We start from the raw sequence: 25036 nt of genomic DNA on the forward strand, positions 1-25036 counted from the left end.
GGCGCGTGGCTCACGCCTGTAATCCCAACACTTTGGGAGGCCGAGGCAGGCAGATCACCTGAGGTCAGGAGTTTGAGATCAGCCTGGCCAACATGAAACCTCATTTCTCCTAAAAATACAAAAAATTAGCTGGGCGTGGTGGTGGGTGGCTGTAATCCCAGCTACTCAGGAGGCTGAGGCAGGAGAATCGCTTGAACGATGCAGTGAGGCTGCAGTGAGCTGAGATCACACCACTGCACTCCAGCCTGGGCAACAAGAGCAAAACTTTGTTAAAAAAAAAAAAAAGGTATCATGTTAAAGCAATTGAAAATTTCAGGGGATTTGCTTGGTATTGCCACCACCTTCAAATTTGGAACAGAGTGCAAGGCAGAATACATGTGTACTTCAGAGAGCCAACAGTGTCAGCGGGATGCTACTTTTTCACAGCAGATTCCCTGGCTCCACACCAGAGGAAAAGGGCCTTAGTAAACACACCTCACATACATAATAAGTGGGGAACATTGGGGCAGTGCTGGGGAAACTGGCAGAATACAGGGACTTCAAAAAGTTTGCCTTGGCTGGGTGCGGTGGCTCATGCCTGTAATCCCAGCACTTTGGGAGATGGATGTGGGTGGATTACTTGAGCCCAGGAGTTCAAGACCAACATGGGCAACATGGAGAAAACCTGTCTCTACTGAAAATACAAAAAAATAGCTGGGTGTGGTGGCACATGCCTGTAATCCCAGCTACTTGGGAAGCTGAAGTGGGAGAATCACCTGAGCCTGGGAGGTCGAGGCTGCAGTGAGCTGAGGTTGCGCCACTGTACTCCATTCTGGGCAACAGAGTAAGACCCTGTCTCAAAAAAAAAAAAAAAAAAAAAAAAAAGAAAAAAAAGAAGTTTGCCTTGTTTTTGTTTAGCCAGTGCTGCAAGCTGACCATTATTTGGTTGTTTCAGACAAATTCACTGGCATTTGCATGGTCTCTGCTGGTTATTGTGTGTCTCATCTCCAGGAGCTTAAACCCTTCCATAGAAGGCAATTCCTCAGTGACCCCTAAACCAGCCAGTGAGTTTGGTTTGCCTTCAATAGCTGACCTCAACTATGCATCAATAGGTATATGCAAACATGCAGCATTGCCATCATCTGTCTATGTAACCCTGGACCAAATGCTACAAGAGAAAGCTTGAGTCTCTCTTTCCCATGTAAGAAAACTAACTGCCACCCCTCCAAAAATGATTAATGGAATACAGAGTTGATTTGAGTATTTTATTTATAAATGTACATTTACTATAAAAGCTGTTGCATTTTAGACAACTTGTTGTTTTTATTTTTTACTGTTTCTCAGAGGCATTTTAGAATAAATATTTTAAATGAAAGTTAGTATAACCGATATAGAACAATGGCCCACCCAGAGCAGTAACATCTTTTGGACGGACTCACATATGAGGTGGATCATTTCAGTTTGTTAAATCTTACACTGTGTATAGATAACTATAATATGTATTGCATTAATCACACTACATAGAAAGGAAATATCATGGAAGTTCGCTAGTGAAAAACAAAAAGTTACCCACGATTTTTATTAAAGAGTAGGGACTAGCTTTTGGAGTATGAGAAAAAAAATCAGACATACTTCTTCAGGAACAATAAATCACTCACTTGCCTCATCTGTTTTTTAAACAAACACATTTACATTATAGCTCAATGGAGCAGAGCATTTTTTTTCCTGGGATCTCAAAGATTATTTGAAAAGAAATAGATCATGCTCATTAAGATGCATTGGAAAAAACAAGATCTAGTCTGCCTAAGCTGCCATGTAACAGACTCCAAATGAAATCTAAATCAAATAGAAATAGAAACAGTTGGCAATTAGAATTTAGTAAATGTTGGAGATGATTCTGTGCTGGTGACTAGTGTTCATTATGGGAAAGCACATTTTGCAGTTGGAGAATGGGGCTTTATTTTTCTTGACTCGATTCTAGCTTCAATACATGTACAATGAGCCTCACTAAGAAATATGTATAAATGGGTTTGTGAAACTAGAAGAGAATGTGCAATATTCATGTAATCCTTACATAACGGATGGAGTTGCACATGTAAAAAGTATTCTATAAAAATCCATTATGAATGACCATATTGTACATGTTTGTGCATTACTGGTGGTACTCTAATATCATGCAAAGTGTAAACATCCACATTATCAAAATATTTAATAAAACATGCAGTGAATAATCAAAATATTGGACTTGATCTGTACATTTTCAAAACAATTTTTCTTTTTAATTTTTTCCTTTTTTCTCTTTTTTTATTTTTATTTTTTCCTGTAAAACAGCAAACACCTCCATGAGAAGTCCTGGAAACTTGGAAGTGACTTCATCTTTCTTCAATGTACTGCATCCATAATTTGTCACTATGTGCAACAGCTTTGCATTTTCTAAGGCACAATTTTTAATGAAATGATGTGTAGATTTCAATCTAATAACAGCTCATCCAAATGACAAATATGGTCGAAATCCCTCCAGTGGCTGAGGAAATTTCTGCACCTATATGGAACCCACATGCAAGGAACCCATCTAGCATGTAATAAATAATCGCTAGCCATACTCAATAAGACACGGAAAAATTATTGCTTACATAACAGAAAAACATCTACTTGACCCCCCTTTTATGACTACATCAATCTACTAGGAGTGTATCCACAGTCTACATTCACAAAATGTCATCTTGACTTATTTGCCATTGATTTAAGGCAGAATAAATAGTCCCCCTTTCCCCAGTCTTAAAAACAAAAAACAAAAAACCCAGCCTGGAGATCTACATTGTGATGCTTTTTAATAACTTGACTCCTTTCTTGGCCAGCTGAAACTCATCGCACAAGGCAGAAAATAAACCAGCTCTCCACCAGAGTTCCTCTCTAAACTTCTCCACAGGCAAGGTCCGGAGTTCTTGATAGTAAAAAAAAGCGATGGAGAGGGGAGGAGAGTCGGTATTCATTGAAGTGGGCAGGGCATAATCTGTGCTGTAGGTTCTTGCTGATCACAGACCAGGGGCTGACCACATCATACACTACGTGGATTCTATTAAGATGGACTTAATGCTTTTCTTTGGACACCTGTGCTTCAGGCCCTTAAGGAGAACTTGCCAGCAAGGGTGAGCAGTGCTCACACCTAATGATGAACTTATCTCGGTGCCTCATCTTCCATATGCCTCATGTTAAGTCTCTTATTGAAGACTCCTAATCTAGTGTCTCGAGAGAAGCAGGCAACAGAGGCCTGATGTCTGACATTGACTCTTTGGAAGATTAAACTTCCTCACAGATTTTGATAATGACTTTGGAAATGATGACTGAAATATTTCCCTCTGCTTTCTTCCTACCTTCGGGCAATGTCCCAGAGTGTAAATCTAGCTGATATTGCAAGGTTTTGCTTTATTTGGTGAACCAGCCTATATTAATGACATAACTTCCAAGGTACACAAAATCTAATACTAACGGTGCAATAATTTATTGGTATAATTTCTACCTCCAAAGGTAAGTAACACAAATGTTTCAGGATTACAGTATATATTATCAAACTAGTGTCTTTGTATTAAAAACAAATTATAGCTCAGAGATAGAGCTTGCTGTGATGTTTAGTTTCTGAAATGCATTAAATTTATCCTCCAGTCTTAGAAGACTGTGTGTCTCAAATTGGCATGTCTTGCACTTTCTGCAACTCAATTTGTAAACATAAAGTGTTTAATTCCTAGAAATTCTAAACCAAAACAGGTTTATTGCATCATTTAGCTAATTCCCAAAGAAGAGAATAATACAGTTTAAACCATAAGCCTGTTTGACCATGCTAAAACCTTTTTTGAGCTATTCAGGATCATTACAACCCCATATTCTTTTGTGTATACTGTGCAAATGCAAAAAAAAAAAAACCCAAAACAATAAACAGGAAAAACACAAACACTGTGCTACAAAAGAACAGATACCACCTTTCAGAAGAGCCTTTCAGAAATTAGGTAAATGCTGAGAAGCCCCTGAACTTGGGATTTCATTAAGCAGTTGCCAGGGGACACCCTCAATAAAGAAATGGTGAGTGATCCGGAAGCTTGAAAACCATGTCACAATGTTGTAGGCTGCCCAGCACCTGTGATTAAAACAAACAACAACACAAACAAGGGTGGTCAGGCAACATTTCTCGCTTCAGACATTTTAAAACCTCCCTAATGAGCAACTGCCTTTACCACAGTCTCCTCTTGCTGGGGACTGGAAACTTCTCCCATCCTGCTACTTGAAGTGTGGCCCCAGGACAAGTAGTATTGGCATCACCTGGAGTCTGTTTGAAATCCAGGCTCTTGAGCCGCATGCCAGACCCATTTAATGCCGTGCACAGGTGATTCACATGCACCGTGAAGTTTGATCAAATGCTCTGGATTGCCCCTAAACCAAATCATCTCCATCAAGTTTTCTACCTTGTCATCTGGGGCAAATAAGCAAGAAAATAATCTCTTTTTTCTCAGTTTCCTTAGGTTTTGATTTCTCTAAGAATAAGTACATTGTAATACGAGGAATTTGACATATGATCTAGAAATAAGATTGCTAGATTCAGCAAGTATAAATACACAACACCCAGTACAATATAATTTCAGATAAGCAACACAGAACTTTTCAGTATAAGCATATCCTATCTGATATTTGGGACATACTTATGCTAAATCCAGAGCATGCAATATTTGGGACATACATATACTTAAAAAAATGTATTGTTTATGTGAAATCCAACTTTAACTTGGATAAAAAAAATTCCACTAGGTATCTTATATTTTATCTGGCAATCCTATCTAGAAAGGATCGTTTGGGTTCTGTATTTTCTGCTGAAACCTTCACAGGATTTCTCCTTTTTAGGCACTACTGTCGTGAGGAGGCAATTGCAACATCTGAAAAGACCCCAGGGAGTTTGCATTAAATGCTTTTGCGAGAGTGAATGATGGAACAGAACACCATGTACAAAGACACAGTCACCCAACACCCAAGCACAAATGGCACAAGTTAAACATGTGACGGCTGGATGCATGACAGGTCATTTGTTTTGCACTTCCATTCCCATTTACATATGAACTTAAAAACTGTTTACATTGCTTTTAGGAATTGCATTTTAATATGCTGGCATGCTATTTTTCCCTTCAAGAGAAAAATTTCATTTAAATGTGACTAGTTACTTGGAGAAATAGGATTATATATTCAGGTTTTATTATTCCACAAAATGAAATTATTTTGTTTCACTCAGAATGCCTATGATGTAAACCACCCCTCACATCTATCCATCTCCACTCTTCTCAATTTAAATCAAATTTTAAAAAGGAAAGAAAAATGGTTTTTAGCCATTTTTTCCCCATTCTGACTCTTTTATTGCATCTTGGATATATTTGACCAATTCAAGCATATTTATACTTCTCAACTGAATTATAATCCCCTCTACCTATTCATTCCTAAGGTATATTTATTTATTAGGACATCAGCAGAGAAATAAACAGTATTCTCAGATGTGCTGGTCATTCTCTCTGTCACGTGTTAACTTAATTGAAATTAGCCTAAAGATACTAATGTTATCTGGAAAAATGAACATGGGAGAACAGTTAGGAAAATTTTGGAAAAAATAATTGGAAAGAAAGTGACCATTGTTACCCAATATTAAAACATATTATGAAGCTACAATAATTAAAAACATTCAGTAATGGAGAATAAATAGGTTAATAAAACATAATAAAATATCCAGAAATAGACCTAAATATATATGGGAACTTAGTTTATGAGAAAGCTGGCATTTCAAATTAGTGAGAAAAAGAGGGATTATTCATTCAGTGATATTCATACAATTGGCTAATTGGAAAAAAAATCAGGCCAGATATCAACCTCATTTTTTACCCCCAAATACAATCCTGATTATGACATATTTACATGTGAAGAAGAAAAAAAATATTCTAGAAGAAATCTCAGCTAAATTTATTTATACACTTTAAATAATGAAAGTTATCCTAAGAAACCTATAATCCAAAAAAGAAACATATATTTATTTTATATGTATTAAATATATATATATTTAATTACATAAAATGAAAATCTTTTGTATGAAAATAATTCACAGAGTGGGAAAACTACTAACCGCAATATGCGGCAAATATAACAAAGGGCAAATTTCTTTAATTTGCAAAGAACTCATACAAATCAGGTGCCAAATAGAAGAACCGGTAAAGGATAGGGAAGCACTTTACAGAAAAGAAAATGTAAATAGTAAATAAACATACGAAAAGATGTTCAAACTCATAATTACGGAAATACAGATCAAAGCAATACAGTGTTCTTCCCCCACCAAGCAGAGTGGAAATTTTTAATGTTTGATGATATCCAGAGCTGATACAGTCTTAGAGGAAAAAAGGGGGGTCTCTCATACATTTTGCAGGGAGAGTGCACTTTTCTGAATAATTAGGCAAGATGTCTGAAAATTTAAAAAGCACGTGCCTTTTAAGCCAGCTGTGCTACTGCTCAGAATCTATCCTATGGAGATGCTTTGAAATATTCATCAAGATATATGCACAAGGATGTTCACTTAAAAATAATATTAAAAAATGGGAAACCACCAAAGTGTCCATTCATAGAGAATTAGTTTTAAACTATAAGTCCACACAATGGGATTGCATGCAGCTATTTAAAAGTCATTAAAAAGAAAAAGGAGATACAGCATGTTATCTGGAAAAATTGCCAAGATGGATCATTAAGTTCAAAATGACAGCAACAAAAACAAAGTACAGAACACCATGACTATATGATCATCACCTTTGTGAAATAAAAACCAACACAAATCCAGGTAGATACATCATACTTAATGTAGCTCTGTGTGTACATGTGTGCAAGTGTGTGCATACACATGTACAAACATATATTCTGCCCCACCCCAAGAAATGATTGGAAAGTGATTACAATGGAGAGTTGAACTTTTAATTTGGTGTCTTTCTGAACAATTCAATTTTTCTAACCTTATATCATCTATAACTTTTATTTATTCATTGAATGTCTATAGAAGTATCTAGGCAGAGAAAACAATGGGCCTTGTTTTCTCTGGTAAATCCTGGTAAAACACTACATTTAAAATATAAAATAAAAAATCATTTTTGTGGCCTACCTCCAAATCACTTTCTTATTTTTCAGCTCATTACAGGAACTCCATGGTTTTGAAATTGAAAGCAGTTAATGCCCTTTATATTTGCATACTTAAGAGAAAAATTCCTGGTCTTGAATTAAAAAAGCTAATTTCCAAAAGAAATGACAATGAATCACCCAACCTCTCAATTTAAAAATATCTAGATGAAAAGAGGTCACTGTCACCCAGAGGGGGGTTCACGTTTGTTCTGTTGGCATCCTTCAAGCACTTGAAATTATGAAACAAACTCAGATCTACAGCACTTTTCAAATCTTTCTGAGCAGTCCTTCAACCTAACAGTGCCCTCTTCTGGTTCCATAAATTATATTCAGCTGGTTCACTGAGGTTCACTGAGGTAGAGAAAAAGAACAATCTATAGAAGACGATAGGAAAAATTACATTGAAATCTGGGAGAAAAGAGTTTAGTTTTCCTTGTTAGCATATAAAAGCAAAAGTCCAGTTTAAATAATATATGTATAATTATTACCTATTATACATGTATTATATGTGTTCATTTGTGTGTATATATTTATGATATATGGTATACTATTTATGTATTTTAATATATATAATATATGGCATAAAAATTAATATCATGCATGATATAAATAGTCCAGTTTGATAGTAGCGGCTCTAAGTTGGAACTGTTTTGATCTCAAGTCAAGTATTTATTATAGATCTAAACTACTTGGGTTTGATTAAATTTTTAATTCCCATCATTTTATTAATAGGCATACATTTAACTGAATTTACTAAATCTATAGCTATAAAACAAATTACTTTCAATTTTTATTCTTAAAGTTTTCAGTCTTGCAGAGATTTAAGATCCATGTAAAAAGGCAGTAAAAACGTGACTTCACTTTGAGAAATAGTCATTCTTGAGTTTCACACTCCCTATCTTCACTCCAATTTTTAAAAAGAGTTTCTGACTGATGAATCTGCACTAAAATGTCTTCTGCTGTCTAGGTGACCCACCAGAAGGACTGTACTCATGATGGAGAATGAGGAAACATTCCGAGGCAAGCCACTGGCCATTTTCAGATTTTCTAAACAGTGGCTAGGCAACAGCACCCCCTGCTGCCCTGCAAACTAACATGAACCTTCCACAGTAGGAGGCCTGGATGCAAGATGGGAAAGCAGGCTTCTCACTTACTAAGGCAGCAAATAATTTGTTAAGCGCATATTGTTACTAAGGTATTGTAGAGATAGGAGGTGGGGAAGAATCCACAGAGAAGTAGAACCACCCATCATTGTTGCCTCTCAAGGAACTTTCCATTCAGTTGGGAACACATATGACATAATGAAACTCCTGAATGTAGGGCGTGCACACATTGATGAGTTGGTGCTCGATCTGATAAACGGTGGAGAGCCACTCTCCATATTTAACCATCCCCAAACGGTGCCAGTTGTCTAAAGACATGCCTGAACAAGTGAGCAGCGTTTGACAGACCTTACATCTCCTTTCTATCGCACCAAAATCTCTGTAGTGAGCTCAGGCAATGTTTTGCCCTGCTAGTGTGCTGATGCACTTCAGGATAAAAAGAATCGGTCCACATTGTAGCAGTAAACTACCAGGAAGTAACGAGTGGTAAATAAATGGTTATTTCACTATCTTTTTTTTTTTTTTTTTAAACCTAGATGTTAAAAAACCTTTCTCTCAGAGTAGAGTGCCAGTGGCTGGGGAAAAATATTTGAATTCCCAAATTGGGTCCTAAGGAAGACATATGATTACACTCGGTCATCATGAGGCATTCTCCCCAGTACTTACTTCTGGATCGCATGTAGCAATCATTACAGTTCAGAAGACCATTTCGAATCCTAACATCAGTCCCACTCACTGCATCTCCAAGCTGGCCTTTACAAATTCCACACTATAGGGTAAAAAGAACAGACATCATAAGACGCATAAGGAATTGTTTCTTTATAATGTTTAGTTACTGTTTATGTGAATAGCACAACAATCCCTACTACAATCACCACATTTGTGGAGCATCTATTATGTGTAAGATGCTGCACCAGTGTCAACTTACAGCAAAAGCAAATATACGGTTAGCATTTTACCTTAATTCCTTGCATTTTACAGAGAAGGACACTGGTTCAGAGACGTTCGTTGACTTGTCCCAAGGTTGTGAAGCTGATAAGTGGTAGCAGGTTGACTCTAAAGCCTAGCCTCTTAACCTGTATCATACACCATTTCTCAATCAAAATGGAAGAACCATTTCAAATGCATTAAACCCTAGTGGCTTTAAATAAACACATGGTCCACGAGTTATCAATTGAAACGTGTCCATCAATAATCTTTAAAGGCTTGCCAGCATTGTTGCTAAGTTCTACCAGATCAAAATTTCTAGGAAGTAGCTGTTCCATTTTTAAATTTTATTTATTTATTTATTTTTTAAGACAGTGTCTCGCTCTGTCGGCCAGGCTGGAGTGCAGTGGCATGATCTCAGCTCACCGCAACCTCCACCTCCTGGGCTCAAGCAATTCTTCTGCCTCAGCCTCCTATGTAGATGGGATTACAGGTGTGTGCCACCACGCCTGGGTAATTTTTCTGTATTTTTAGTAGAGACGGGGTTTCACCATGTTGGCCAGGCTGGCCTCAAACTTCTGACCTCAGGTGATCTGCCTGCCTCGGCCTCCCAAAGTGTTGGGATTACAGGCGTGAGCCACCGTGCCCAGCCAATTGTTCCATTTTATATTTCCACATTAAAGGCAATGATATTCAGAGCAACAAACCCACTGGGAATTTCCACCAACACAGGCTGAGTACAGAAGGAGACTGTAGCATATACTTGGAGTTTGTACCAGAAGGGTACAAAGGGCAGTGGAAGTTGGTCTGGGTGCCAACCTCTTGCAGGAGGACCAGGATCTAGCCCCTAATTCATGCTCTAAGGTGAGCTGGGACAGAGTGAGGCTTCATCCAAATTATGTTATAAGCTGCCTCTACGTTGCAAGAGTGGGGAATACATCCAAGAGGGGATGTACCTTAAAGTGTCAGGCCAGCTCCAGGAAGTGAATGATTAGAGCGAATAAAGGCCTTGAGAGTTAAGAAGGCAAGTTTCTTGACCCTTGAGAATCTGCAAAGAGCCCTTACCACCTTGCTCATTTCTAGCCCTGATAAAGTTTCTGAGAATAGAATGCAGTGTTGAAACATATTTTTTGGCATAACTACAAATCTTAAAAAGCATATTCCTTGAGCCTCAAAACATCCCTAGACAATTTAGGACATACATTATCTAGCTTAATCTTTACAATGAGAATATTTTTGCTTGTCCTTTGTGGAATGGTTCTCTATAGAAATAAAATAAAACTTAGGAAACTGTGGTCTCATTCTAATACTTTTTTTTTTTTTTTTTTTTGAGACAGAGTCTTGCTCTGTAGCCCGGGCTGGAGTGCAGTGGCCGGATCTCAGCTCACTGCAAGCTCCGCCTCCCGGGTTTACGCCATTCTCCTGCCTCAGCCTCTGGAGTAGCTGGAACTACAGGCGCCCGCCACCTCGCCCGGCTAGTTTTTTGTATTTTTAGTAGAGACGGGGTTTCACTGTGTTAGCCAGGATGGTCTCGATCTCCTGACCTCGTGATCCGCCCGTCTCGGCCTCCCAAAGTGCTGGGATTACAGGCTTGAGCCACCGCGCCCGGCCCTCATTCTAATACTTTTGATAAATGAAATCTAAAATAAGTATCTATGTTGTGTTTTGCCTATGATAAATCTTGCTTTCAAGTGATTACTGGTATTATTAAATTAATAATTTGGGGACAACTTCACTGACTTTCTCTTAGCTTATCGGCAAAGTGGGAGTTATTTTAAACCCAGGCAACTTTACCTCATAGCCAAGGAAACTACCAACAAGAAATAAGAGAAAATTCAAGAAGGGAAAAGAAAGTATGTCAGCATTATGCAGACCAAGAAATGACTCCTCCTCAGAGACAGAGGGTTTACCTTCAAAAATTACATATTATTTTGAAATGTGTCCATGAGTGGAAAATAAAGACAGGATATGCTGATACAGTCCAGCTTATAAATTTCATAATAAATCAGGTATAACTGGTTAACTCACCTACTTATTACCAAGAGGTCTGGGACTAGAATCTAGGCCTCATTTTCCGTTTATTTACTAATTCATTCACCTAAAAATATTTATTGACACCTACTCTGCTAGGTAGAGAGGAAAGAGTGGTAAGCAAGACAGATATGGTCCCTGCCCTTACGGAGTTTCAGTTTATTAGAGGAGATAATATTTAAATAATTCGATAATCAGTAATAAGGACCAAGAAAGGTTCTATAAGGACCTGTAACAAAGGCAACTTAATCTGGGTGGGCAGGGCAGCTTTTTTGAAGGAGTGATATTTAATCTAAGATTACAGACACATTCATTCTGAGACCTACAATTTTCTAACTAGCCACTGAATTGACAGACAATTTTCCACTAGGTCAAAGACTAAAACCGTTTCACATTAAGTCATAAGAGTTTAAGAAACAGCATAGACATTACATTCCAAATAAATCCACATGGCCCTAAAAGATTTGGAAGAGCATCATCCTCCCCAGCATCCCATTCTCAGCCTCTCGCTGAAGTATATGTTCTTTAGCAACAAAAACTGTTTTGTAAGGACAAACTGCACAAACCTTTCTGCTTCTTCTAATCTGACATCCCAGAGGGATTCGTGATAGGAGACCTTCCTTCTGAAGGATGGAATCCAACCACACGTCTATACAACCCAGACAGGGAGACCTCACAGACAAAGCCCTCCAGAATTTCTAAGAGGCATTTCTCAGCACAGAACGATGCCAAAAGACATCACGAAATTGTGTCTGGAGAGAAAAGCAGTAAGTACGTACCCTGAAACACTGGATGTGAAAATAGAGATTGAGGGTCTCGATGATCATCGCAGCTCCTTTACCCAAAGGAAGCCCACAGGAAGAGCACAGCTTCTTTCCACTTATAGACCTAGGTTTAAAAATATACGTCACAATAAAACTTCAGTTTAGAATACCTGGTCAAACACACAGACATGTAACCTCATGCAAAAATGAAAACATGGATTTTTAAGATGCCTATATCACGAATAAAATGAGAATGACAGAACTGATGATGAATTGGAGATTCAACATTAGATATAAATGGCAAACAACTGCCAGACTAAATATACTAGGTCTCCACTGTGGTACTGAATCTGGTGCGTGTGTTTAAGTCATTAGGCTATTTGTTTCAAGAAGTTTGTGCTGTAGTCTATTCAAATGCCTCAGAATGATTCAATATATTTATCATACTTTTTTATAAGTCCTAAAAGATAACTGAGTTTCACTTTGCTGAGGTTTCAATGTTGCTTTTAAATTTCCTGTAAGTGATTCACTGGTCCACTACAGCATTTCTTTTTATTTACTAAGAAAACAACATTTTTGTTTGAAAATAATCACCTGTGATACAGCAGACTAGGCAGAGGGCCCAGAGAGGTGAGATTTAATGTCTGCTCTGTCACCAACCTTTTAATAGGAAAGGATTGGACCAGATTATCTCTATGACTTCTTCCAGTGCAAACACTCTGTGAATGAAGGCACTTGCCTTCTCTCTAAACTGTAAGCCTCTTGAGGGCAGGACTGAATCTACCTCCTCTCTGTACCCCTGCAGCATCCAGTACAGTGCCCAGCAATGGACTGGAACCAAACCAGCAGAGCAAAACCAGGTCAGAGGACATCATCAGCAACCCATCTGAAACTAGACAGCTATCCTCTGAAAGGCAGCTTTTGTACAACTGAGATCGTATTGCAATGATGCCAGATGTCTGAGACACTCTTGGAATTACACAAGGAATTTAAAAATATGCAATATCATTTGAAAACCAGCAGGATACAGAGGGACAGGAGAAACAGAAAGGAAGACAGTAGAAAAGAGGAAGAGTTCCCCTAACCAAATGCTATTTATTAGTATTTCCCTTTTATCCAATAGTTAAATGAAATTTCTACATCAAAGAAAATCTCTGAGTACTCAGTAATTTGTCTCTCCAGGGAACGGGAATTCAGGCAGCTTTTTAAAATATCATGGGGCCCCATTAATGTCCAGAAGCCATCATTAGAGAGCTGGAGTAGGTTAGAAGGATGAAGTTTCGTTTGTCAGCCTCCGCCTGGTTCTCTGTAAGAGCCACGAGCGGATCCTGCCTAGAAGGGCTGAGGCCTCTTGGAGGGAAAGGCGCCAGCTTTGGAGCCCAGCAATTGTCTGGTGGATTTTATTATTAAATTGGAGGTTCCACACAATGTAATTAAAGCCCTGTGGCCATAGCGGCACCAATGTCACAGGCCTGACTTTTTCTATTGCAGCTGATAAATCTGCAGGCAGATGAACAATATTCTCTTTCCTCTTGCCTGTGTGTGTGTGTAGGAAGAGATGTGGATGGACGCATCCCTCAAAATCATTTGGCAAGCACTAATTCAGTTGAAATGATGCTTGGCAAGCTCTAGTCACAACAAAGCAGCCTCAGAAAGGCCTGCTGACCTCTTGTACCTGTTTGGTGACTGACCGGGAGGGGTGGGAGAACAGGGAGAGAAAGGCCCAGCCTGGAAGTGCTCTCGGGGACTTTTCCTGTAATGTGGTAAAGGAGTCAGAAATTACGACAAGTAAAGAGAAGCCAAACTCCATTTAAAAAAGACATTTTAGATTAGGAAAATAAAATAAAATGAAACTTTCTTGACAACCAAAACAAAGACCACAGCGTTTCCTGGCAGTATTTTATTTTTTAAATGAACAAAAATACTAATAATGTCTAGCAAGAATTGTACATGCATTAACTACATAAAATCAAAACCAGGTTGGCATGCTGGCATTGCTGAACAGAAAAGAATATTTTTATAATCTTTATTTTTAGTTAATTTCTTCGTTAGCTAAAATGGCCAGGTTGTTTTTTAAGTTGCTTGCCAAACTGCTTTGGCATGCTACTTAGATATAAAAATGACAGATTCTGTGGAAGGGGAAAGATGAGGAGGGATCCAGGGGAGATCTTCAAGGAGAGCCCAGAGATGAAGGGCAGACCTTAAAGGAGCTCTTTTCAGTGACTTCCCTTATCAACAAATTCATTACGGGTATGTGTGATGAAGGGTCATGTTCAAAACATGTAACAACTGGTATATCGTAGGCATCAACAAGTCAGAATGGCTCCCAGCTAGAAGCTAGCAGAACGGTTGTACGTGAGCCCTGCCTGTGATTAAGCCATCAGTTCTGGGCTCTTGCTTTTAAAAGTGAATATCATTTGTAAAGAAAGGGGTAGAACACAAAAAAGAACAAGGGAAAGAAAAATACCAACACGGACGCGAACAGCGTGTGAGTCCACCTGTCTTCCGCTTTCAGCAGAACTCCCTGACCCTGCTTCCCACCCAAACCTCCCTTGCCAGCGAAAGCTTGTCTTCTTCAAATATCACATTTTCATGTAACACCCTAAAGTATCAGTACCAATGCTTAAAAAAAGATTAAACATCACTGCAATAATCAATAACAAGAGTGATTACTTCCAGGCAATTTTAACTTCTATTGATTCGAGTGTCACATAGACAAATAGAAATGAAACTGGATAGACATAAAAGAAACAGAGGAAATGGTTCAAATATTGCATTGGGGTAAAGGAAAATGTAACAAGAAAATATAAGGCAATAAATAAATATTTTTCTCTTACAAAACAAGTTATCATCATCATCATCATCATCATCATCATCATCTTCATCACCTGCACTTACTATTAGCCAGGCACAAAACCCTGTGAGGTAGGGACTATTGTCATTCCCATTTTGTAAATGAGGCAGAGGAAGATTAAGTAATATGCTCAAGGTCCAATGTTGGTAAGTGGCCGAGCCAAAATCCGAATGGAGGTGGTCTGGCTCTAGGTAGAATGACTGGTTACAGTACTATGAATATTATAACATTTTAAACATTGTGATTATAAGGTATCTCTGGCTCAAATGTGATCTTACTGTGAAACTGAGGGTTCATTTTGAATTCCTCTACTACTTAATCAGTTAAATAATCTGGACATGTTATTTAACTTCCCTGAGCTTCAATTTCGTTGTCTGTAAAATGGCAGGAACAATCTCATAAAGTTATTGGAAGGGTTCAGTGAGTTAATAGATAAAGAGGAGATAAATATATGTAAACTCTTCAACAGGGTGCCTACTATAATGAAATGGTTCAAACATGATAGAAACTATTATTGTCAAAAATACTTTCTTATAAAATTAAAATACGGCCCAGGTAGTTACCTTAAGGGAGAACATAATAATGAGAGAGTAACATTTTTTCTTGAACAAAACTTTGTCCACAGACTTTGAGGTGATTTAACTCAAATCAATTACAAACACAACAAGCCTGCACCTGCTTTCCAATGTTTAAATTTGTGGGCTAAAAATATAACTTTGCCTATTACAACTCAATAAATTCAGAGTACATATTCACTTGCCAGAAAGACTGCCCCAAACTTCCAGTTATGTTGACTATCTTGTCAATAAGATTTAATGGAGAGAAAGCACAAAAATGTGGCTGTCATCTTGCCATCTCACATTTTTCATTCTTCCCCCTTCTAAGTTAATGAATTTTTCAAAAAGGGAATCCCACAACCATCGTGTCTGGTTACTCACTTCCGCCTTTCACTGGGAGACTCGATCTGATGGTTAATGCTTTTATCCAGTGGGAGGGTTTTTGGCTTCACGTCTTCTGAACTGTGCATTGGATTTGATACCTGCTGATTCTGGGATGGATCTGAGGCCAATTAAAGAACATAAATGTAGTGCACAGTAAAATCACCTTACTACCCAGGAAGTCACCTTTCTTTAAAGTGCTAATGCCTGTTGAGGTTTCATAGCGATTTCATGCAGGTCATGGGCACATGGTGGTTAGAGAGGCCACTTAAATCACTGCATCACGATTTAGTTCTGGAAGCAAAGGAGGTTAGGAACCATGCCCTTTCCCCTCGCTGGTTTCTGATGTCATAAAACAGTACTTTAAAACACTGACTTCTTATGCATGAAAGAAAGCAAATCTGGGTGGACGCAATTATAATCTGGAACATCATTTCTAAAACACAGTGAACACCCATTGCTTTCTCTGACTCATGGATCACATCAACTGCGATGTGGTTTAAATCCACAGGGCACCTGAATGGTATTCAGCTTGCAGGGATATCTCTGTTTGGGAACATGCACAAATCTATGCTTATGTATTATAATCAACCCAGGTAAATATCTGTGTAGACAACAGGCTAAAGAGTGTAAGGCAAAATTCATTAATTCCACCATTATTGCTTTGGCAATAAATACATTTACCAGGGTAACTCTTTCATTCTCTTAGCTCACTCCTCCTCTTTATATCATTCAGCATTTGAAGTTTCAGTTATCTAGGAATGATACTGAAGACGCTCGGCATGTAGAATTTGGTCATTTTGGTGAGGAATACATTTAAATTTTGTGGTGGCGAGCCAGGAGTGTGGGAGACACAGGTGGGAATGAGGGTGAAGTGGCAATGGGAGCTGACGGGACCTTCCCAACATTCCAGCACCCGCATCTCACCCAGCTTTGGGGATTCCACTCCTCCATAAGCATTTTATGGGGAGATTATGTCCAATGGTGGAATTAGGAATTTGAGGAAGTCTCAGAATGCACTACTTATGAAGGTCAAAGGTTTTCTGTAAAGTTACATTTTTTTTAAAGTGCGAACACCGTCTCAGGTCTCACTGAGTCCCCAGCACACAGTGGTGGGAGCTTATTTGCTATATATTGGGCATAAGCTAGAAGTCCAGGGCCCTTAGAAAGAAGCCTGCAGCCAGCAGAGATCATAGCTTTCTGGACAATGTGAGGGTCTAACAACAATTTAAACATTGAATGAAACTGGTCTTCTCCATTCTTACCCTGAGCAAGCTGTGGATTCGTCCCACAGCGTGGGGCCCCAGCCTCGGTATCCAGTTGATGGTCTTCATGAACTCCTTTTGATACAGGGTTTCCAGAATGAGCCAAGGCCCCTTGAGTTAGGCTGTTAAAATAAAGAGGCATACTTCAGAGCAGACAGAAAAGTAACTGGATGAAACTTCTTGGTCCTATAACTTAAAGGTTGGAAGTACCAATTATAATATAAAAAAAGAGATGGGACTGTTTATTTATTCTTTTTATTTTAAAATAGATTTAAAATGATAAAGTACTACAAATTTCTATTATCCATCCATTTAACAAGCTCAACAAACTATCATTTCTGATGCCTTCTCTGTCCACGAAGGTCTTCATTCTAATAATTTCAAGGAATGCCAGTGCTAACCTGATGTTCACAAGAGAGGACTTACTGTAAAAATCATTTAGCCACATGAAACCTTTGAAGACCATGGTCACTCACTGGCCTTTCAGTGGCTTCTGTGTGCAAAGAATGAACAGATGGAGGAGATAAAAGGAAAGTTTTTCTGGTGAAAACAGGGACAGCCTGGAGAACTAGCTAAAATTCATGTAAAACATCTGTCTGGAGAAATTGCAAAAATGCAAAAAATTGCAAAAATGAAGGTAAAAGGTTTTCTGTAAAGTTACATTTTTTGTACATTTTGTAAATAGCTTATCAGCATCATTCAGATCTTCCGGACTAGTGGTTTTCATTGCATAAAAGTCCCTTTCAAGAGTGTAAACTGGAAAGTCATCCAAGGGCCCTATAGTTTCTGGACATAGGCCTGAGCACCTGCAGCTTACAATTTAACCAGTCTTCTAGCTAATGAGCATAGGAGGATTCTCAGGGCAAAATCCCATCCGGAGAGCTCTGCTCCCAGCCAAACTTTCAAGTTGGCCAGTCTTTGAAAACGACACTTAGCCTTTCATGCCTCAGATCCCTCTGGGGTGCTGGTGTGTGTGTACATGCATGCACTCTTGCCAATACCTATCTGGTATCTCGGAGCCCAGAGGAAAACATCTTTCTCATGAACAACATGTTGGTTGTAGAGCACTGCCAGCTTCTTGGGCTTTCTGTAGGTCCCTTCTAGCTAAGGGATGGGGTGGGGTGGCATCAATAAACCCATTACAACCCACAGCCACAAACAGAGTCTGCTCCAGTCTGAGCTAGTTTTGAGTGCTAGCTCCAGGGGTCTCTAGCTGTCCTTTTCTGATCTCCCATGGAACACAGTAGAGCATGGATGGGGTGACTACCCATAATCAATTGACTAGTTGGTTATCCTTTATATTATCACCAGAATAAACATGGTTTCTTACAGCTCAGGGGATAATAATGGCCAAGTTCAGGTCCACAGTGAAACCACAGTGGTGGGACCCCAGGTTCTCATTTCAATTTCTATCACTCCAGACACATTCATCATTTCAAGTGAGTAATACTTAGGTTTGGGGCTTTGAATCAGCTTTTGAAGACTGATACTGTCCCCTTTGTTTAAAAAAGAGTTTGCCTTTTTAAAAGTAAGGCAATTTAGGCCAGGCATGGTGGCTCACATCTGTAATCCCAGCACTTTGGGAGGCGGAGGCAGGTGGATCACCTGAGGTCAGGAGTTTGAGACCAGCCTGACTAACATGGCGAAACCCCATGTCTACTAAAAATACAAAAATTAGCTGGCTGTGGTGGCACGTGCCTATAGTCCCAGCTACTTGGGAGGCTGAGGCAGGAGACTCACTTGAACCTGGGAGGTGGCAATTGCAGTGAGCCAAGATTGCACCATGGCACTCCAGCCTGAGACAGAGTGAGACTCCATCTCAAGAAAAAAAAAAAAAAAGAAAGAAAAAAGAGAAGGCTATTTATATTCAAGAGCATAAGGACACTGATTTTAGACCTATTACAAAATATGTCCAAGCAATATGTAATGTATTACTGGAACATTCATTTCAAAGCTGAATATAATTTGCATCAGCAAAGAGTATCCTTCCTGGGCATGCACGAGTAGAGTCCAGCTTTGTAAATTTTCATGGACGGCCTGAAATGGGCTCATACCTGCCCTTCTCCTCCAGTCGATCACTTTCCCTAGTCTTCAGCAATAAGTCACTGTCATCTCCCTGGAATGATTTCTTCCATCTTCTGTCTTGTTTTTCATCTTGACAGTTTCCCAGATCTATCTTATTCTAAGGAGAAAAACAATGAAAATCTTAAGTATACATTTTAAATACACTGTATAACCCTTATCTCTGGCCAGGGATATCTGAAGTATTTTTCAATCATGTTGCCTATAATTTAAAAACAGTTGTACAAATTAACTGAATAGCCACTGATTTCCAACTACTTGGAATAAATGTATAATCTGAATCTCTTTTGAAAGTTATTACAAAAGGGAATTGATTAGAAAACCCCTCTTTCAAAATAAAACAGTCATAGGACTGCTCATTTCAGGACAAATGGTTTTCTGGTATCCACAGGTTATTTTCCTTTATGTGGATTATGGACTATCCAGGTCTTGATATAACTTCTGCCCTATCCTTCCATCTTCTATGACCTTATTTGGGGAATGTGGAGGCAGACCAGACTTTATAGGCTCTCTCTGGCCTTCAAAGACAACATGTAAATTTCTTGAGAATTTTTGTTTGTTTTTAGTGCTGTCCTACATAAGTTCATTTTATTTATTTATTTAGGTTTTTTAATTTGTTTTTTGTTTTGTTTTTAAGTTTCGGGGTACATGTGCAGGATGTGCAGGATGTGCAGGTTTGTTACATAGATAAACAGGTGCCATGGTGGTTTGCTGCACCCATCACCTAGGTGTTAAACCCAGCATCAATTAGCTAGTTTTTTAAAATTATTATTATTTCCTTTAGAGATAGGGTCTTGTTCTCTCACCTAGGCTGGAGTACAGTGGTGCAATGGCAAGATCATGTTCACTGTAGCCTTTACCTCCCGGGCTTAAGGGATCCTTCTGCCTCAGCCTCCCAGGCAGCTGGGACTACAAGTCTTGTGGAATGTGGGGGGTGAGAAGCGATTTTCATGGACGCTGGTGGAGAACATATTATTGACATCTCTGCTGCTGCCAAACAATGGAAAGGAATGTATAGTATGGCAGAGGGGAATAAATGTCTATTGAATGAATGAATGATCTGGCAACTGGGCTGTGAGAAGAATATTCCAGAACATGACTTCACTAATTGAGATCTTGCCAGCCAGTTGTGGAGAGACTCTGGCTTCCAGCCTACTGGGATAGATCTGGCTGGGGTAATGACTTTACTGCTCCACAGGAAATGACTCGAGTTTGGCAGCAGCAGTGATGGAACAATGGGGCACAATGGCCACATAGTTGCTGACGTGATTCTAGGGGAATAGCTAGTCTTGGATTTAAACTATTGAGTCTGTTGGGTAACCCTGGTCTTGGGGTTTTGTACTTCTATTTAGGTTTCTTTATTTCACAAGTTGCTTTTAATCTGTGGTCTCACCATTGTCCCATTGCCTTCAGTCACGGAGGAAGAGGTAGACAGCTGGTCAGCGGAACTTGAAGAAACAGTAAATGGAACCACAGTGTCTTCAATTATCTTACGCTCCTAAGGGGAAGGACAGAAATCGATGAAAGGGGGGGAAATAAAAATCATATTTGTCAAAAGAAAAATGTCATTAAGGCACTTTAGAAAAAAATCAGAATATGTTCAAACAAGCAGGGCATTTTAAAAAGTCTTATTTTCCAAAAGCATGCAAATCATATAACACTCTCCATGGGTAATAATTTAGAAATTAACATTTAATTTTGAGAAACAAAGACTCCGCAAATTAATTGGTTAGAGTGATACAAGAAGCCTAATTAGAAATGCTATTTTCTGATATATGGATCTGATTATGACATAGGGATCTGATTATGCACCAAAAGTATTGTTGAATATAAAATTCACAATATTAATTATGAACAAACTTTAGATAATATACATAAAATGCAGCCCCCTTTAAGTTATCTAATGTGTTCTGGCTTATTCATTTAAAAAACAAAATGAACCTAAACCAAATTCTCTTCTCCTCCAAATCTCTTTAGTGCTCTATAGTAAATGCATTCATTCAGCCTCAATATCAAAATTATCCTCATAGAATTAATTCACTATTACCAAACAACAAACACACAAATGAATGGAACTGATTATTTCATGTCACCTCTCCAAGATCAATCAAGAATCTGACTCACTGATTAGAGAACAGATGTAATTGTATCGTCTCCCTTGACTGACTCAACACGCCCTTACCATGAACTGTATTTGAGGGGAATTTTGGTCTTTTAGAACCTAAATGACATGACTGTTTTAAAGAGGTTGATGGGATTCTGCTGTCAGTAAAGAGTCAGACACAGCCACACGCATCTGCATGCCACAGACACAGAGAGTGTTGCTAGATTGAGGAATTGGGACGACAAGGTCAAATTCCTTCTTGGGAATTTCCTACCTCCTCATAGTATCTGCGTTCTTCCTCTTCCACCTCCTTTTGGGCCTTTTCCCACTCTTCTTTCAGCTTGTCCTGCTCCTTCTGGTATCTCTCCTGTTATGGAATTTCCATAGATTGTTCTGAACTGATTGCATACGTCATCGGGAATTTTCCCCCCTAAACCACCATGCACAATACGTTGCAAGATTATCTTCTTCTTGTAAGGATTCTGAATGTAATTGATTCATGCAATGGAAAGGGAATACAGTTTTGTGGCACTCAAATATTTTGGGAACATAAAAATCCAATGGACAGCAGTATTTTCTACTGCTCATGTTTTGCTTACAGAAAGAGAAAAGACAGAAAGGTGGAAAACCTCTAAAATCTTCCTTCACTTGGGTATTGTCCCAGGTGTGCTAAATCAATAGTTTGGTTTTATTGGGCCCTTTAGAGATGAGTTTTGCCATTCCACTAATAGAAATGCATTGCTGCGAGGAGAGTGTGATAAAAGATGAAAAACCTTGAAGGTTTATAAGACGGACAATACAGAAAGGTCCACTGTGGACAAGATGATAATTAGCTGAGTAGCTGAATCACTCTTTGCTTGTGACTATTTTACCAAAATATTCTTCCTAGCTTTAAGTAACTCCTGAATTAAGAGTAGTTTTTAACCAGTCCATTAGAGGACTTCTTCAGAACTGCCATTTTTGTTTTCAGAAACAATGCAGCACAAGTCACCATTTCTGGGGGGGGAAAGAACATACTATGAATAAAAATGGTGTTCAAAATGTGACTGGAGTCCCTGATGGCTGATTAGAAGAAATGAATAAATGGGTATTAAAATCAACGCATAAAATGAGAAGTGACACTCCTGATGCCTTGGGAATGGCATCCTGACATGACAGACAAAGGAACCATTGATGCGTGGTGCACACACTCAAATATTTTAGGCTGACTGTTGTCAATCCTCTCTTCAGGGCTGAAACAAGTCTGCTTCTGTCTTCATGGGGAAGCCACTGAGATTTCCTGCAGGCATCACCTGTTTTGTCGGTATCTTAGGAGCAGAAGGACTTTCTTGGCATTCTCTGGAGCATGGTGTTCTTATTAACTCTAACAAAATCACTGTTGATCAACCCATGGCATGCTCTTTATCTCCAGGTAAAAATGTGTTATGAAAACCAAATATTGTAAAGTTTTAGAGAGGGACCTCAGGGGCTTTTTAGAATAGAGGAAAGAGACCTTAAAACTACATAAAAGCTGGAAACCAGTAAAGCTTCTTAGACTTCTTGGTTCTAGGAGCTTACATCATGCGTTCCCCTCACCAAGAGGATGAACTGATTATGCAGAGAGGCAGAGAGTGAAAGATGCAGTATTACACACACACACACACACACAGAGTCTCTCTCCCTCTCTCACGCCCTCCCCGACAAACACCTTGGCCCACAACCCACAATGCCATACCAGGCAACAAGTTAGAAACACAGGAGCAATAGAAAGGCCTGGTGCCTGCGTCTGTTACCAGGGGTCACCCCTTGGCATGTAATAGAGCACCACAGTGGGGAGCACATTTGCCTGACTTCACCGTGTGGAAATCTGACTCTTGGCTGTTCATCATTTACATAGGGAATGAGGACCTAACTCTCCCAGAGACGAGCAGATGGTCGGGGTGCACTGAGGTCTCACAATGGACCTCAAATCCCAGCAGCTCTAAGACTTTGATGAATCAGGTTCCTACTAACAGTTTGGTATTGAAGTCTTAACCTTCTGCAAGTTCCAAAATGCCAAATTTAGGCAGAACCAAAACCACACTACCATCTACTACTGCTATATAAATCATCATCCACCATCTCACCCCTGGGAATTCAGCCAAAAGGATTAGAACAAAAAAAAAAAGAAAAAGAAAGAAAAGAAAAAAAAAGTAAAATAAACTTGCATTAAGCATTGCTTTCTACAAGCAGCAGAAAGTCACCAAAATTAATGAGATTTAACATATTTTCCTTTATTTATTTATTTTTTATTTTTTGTAAAATCAGTACTAGTGGGAATGTAGTGGAAGGACCATGAGTTTTAAAGTCATCCAGACTTGGATTTGAATCTGGTCTTGACACCTGTTAGCTGTGTAACCTTGGGCAATTAATTAATTTCAGTGAGCTTTACTTTCTTCAGTTGCAAACAAGGGCTAATAAGACATACTTTGAAGTGTTGTTTGAGGATAAATGAAGTAAAAATGTCAAGCACTAACCACAGTTCCTGGCACATCCCAGGTAACCAACACGGATTAGTTCTTTAGGTTGCTAGATTGCCTTTTGAAGCCGTGTTAATCCATAAAACTGGCACGAAGTAGGAGTATGATGAACTTACTACCAGAATTTTTCTAGAATTGATAATCAGCAGCTTTTACTCAAAGGTAGAGCAAACATTTCTTTTTCTTTTTTTGTGTGTTTTTGAGACGGATTTTCGCTCTTGTCATCCAGGCTGGAGTGCAATGGCGCGATCTCGACTCACTGCAACCTCTGCCTCACGGGTTCAAGCGATTCTCCTGTTTCAGGCTCCCTAGCTGGGATTACAGGCATATGCCACCATGCCCGGCTAATTTTGTATTTTTAGTAGAGACTGGCTCCATGTTGGTCAGGCTGGTTCTTTTTTTTGAGACAGTCTCACTCTGTTGTCTAGGCTGGAATGCAGTGGCGCGATCTCAGCTCACTGCAACCTCTGCCTTCTGGGTTCAAGCAATTCACATGTCTCAGTCTCCTGAGTAGCAGGAATTACAGGTGTGCATCACCACGCCTGGCTAATTTTTGTATTTTTGTAGAGATGGGGTTTCGCCATGTTGCCAGGCTGGTCTCGAACTCCTGACCTCAGGTGATGCACTCACGTCGGCCTCCCAAAGTGCTGAGATTACAGTCGTGAGCCACCACACCTGGCCCTCAAAGGTAGAGCAAACGTTTCTATTTAAGAAACTAGACTGAGGCTAAATTTTATTTCACGTGTATGCTAGCAGAGAGCTTTTAGATAATTAATTCCCCCTGCTACTTGGACCAGAAATTGATTGGCAACTAAGGAGGTGATGAATGGGTAGACTGGCCCTTAACCATATTTGGAGGAGTTTTTGGTTCAGCGTTAATATGAATGGTTTTTCATCATGTTTATTATTGTAGTCTTTGGCAGGAAGAATGAGACACAGGGTACTCCATTACATGGACACAAAATGTGGAATCCATGTGGATTCCTTTCCACATTTCCTGTGCTAAAAGTCTACTTAATGCAATGGAAAGTAAAGTAAGAGAAAAAAAAAGAAAAAACAAAAAAAGCAGCAAACCCAGTCCTACCTGAAGCAAACGTTCCTGTTCCTGTTGCCATTTTTCCTGTCGCCTGCGCTCCTCTTCTGGGTCCCATGCCCAGAACTTAAACTGCTTAGACAAATAAAAGCATGATCAGAATGGAGCCATGTCCTCAAGGGACAGGCCAGGTCAAGAGAAGACAATTGGCCTCTGGCCTGGCACCCAGATTGACACACAGAAGCAGAAGGCTTCACATATCTAAACATCCTCTCT

At 39.2% G+C, this 25036-nt stretch overlaps 1 protein-coding gene across 31 annotated transcripts in view; it reads right to left on the reverse strand.

The window, feature by feature from the left end:
- Nucleotides 1-1230: 1230 nt before the first annotated feature.
- Nucleotides 1231-25036, reverse strand: part of LOC105487715 (LIM and calponin homology domains 1) — a 344201-nt gene continuing 320395 nt past the window's right edge. For 12 of the 31 annotated variants that reach the window (XM_024794723.2, XM_011751259.2, XM_071093678.1 and 9 more), the window contains 10 exons: nucleotides 24812-24892; nucleotides 21504-21596; nucleotides 20519-20623; nucleotides 19098-19225; nucleotides 17044-17165; nucleotides 15779-15899; nucleotides 13653-13739; nucleotides 12002-12110; nucleotides 8931-9033; nucleotides 1231-4111 (listed from right to left, as the gene is read on the reverse strand). In XM_024794723.2, the coding sequence (XP_024650491.2) occupies nucleotides 4086-4111; nucleotides 8931-9033; nucleotides 12002-12110; nucleotides 13653-13739; nucleotides 15779-15899; nucleotides 17044-17165; nucleotides 19098-19225; nucleotides 20519-20623; nucleotides 21504-21596; nucleotides 24812-24892 (975 nt within the window). In that variant the 3' untranslated portion in view covers nucleotides 1231-4085. The remainder of the gene's footprint in view (nucleotides 4112-8930; nucleotides 9034-12001; nucleotides 12111-13652; nucleotides 13740-15778; nucleotides 15900-17043; nucleotides 17166-19097; nucleotides 19226-20518; nucleotides 20624-21503; nucleotides 21597-24811; nucleotides 24893-25036) is intronic. The other 19 variants (XM_011751280.2, XM_024794726.2, XM_011751272.3 and 16 more) reach the window with 3 other exon arrangements.

Source organism: Macaca nemestrina, chromosome 3 (genome assembly GCF_043159975.1).
Source record: "Macaca nemestrina isolate mMacNem1 chromosome 3, mMacNem.hap1, whole genome shotgun sequence".
Classification (NCBI taxonomy): domain Eukaryota; kingdom Metazoa; phylum Chordata; class Mammalia; order Primates; family Cercopithecidae; genus Macaca; species Macaca nemestrina.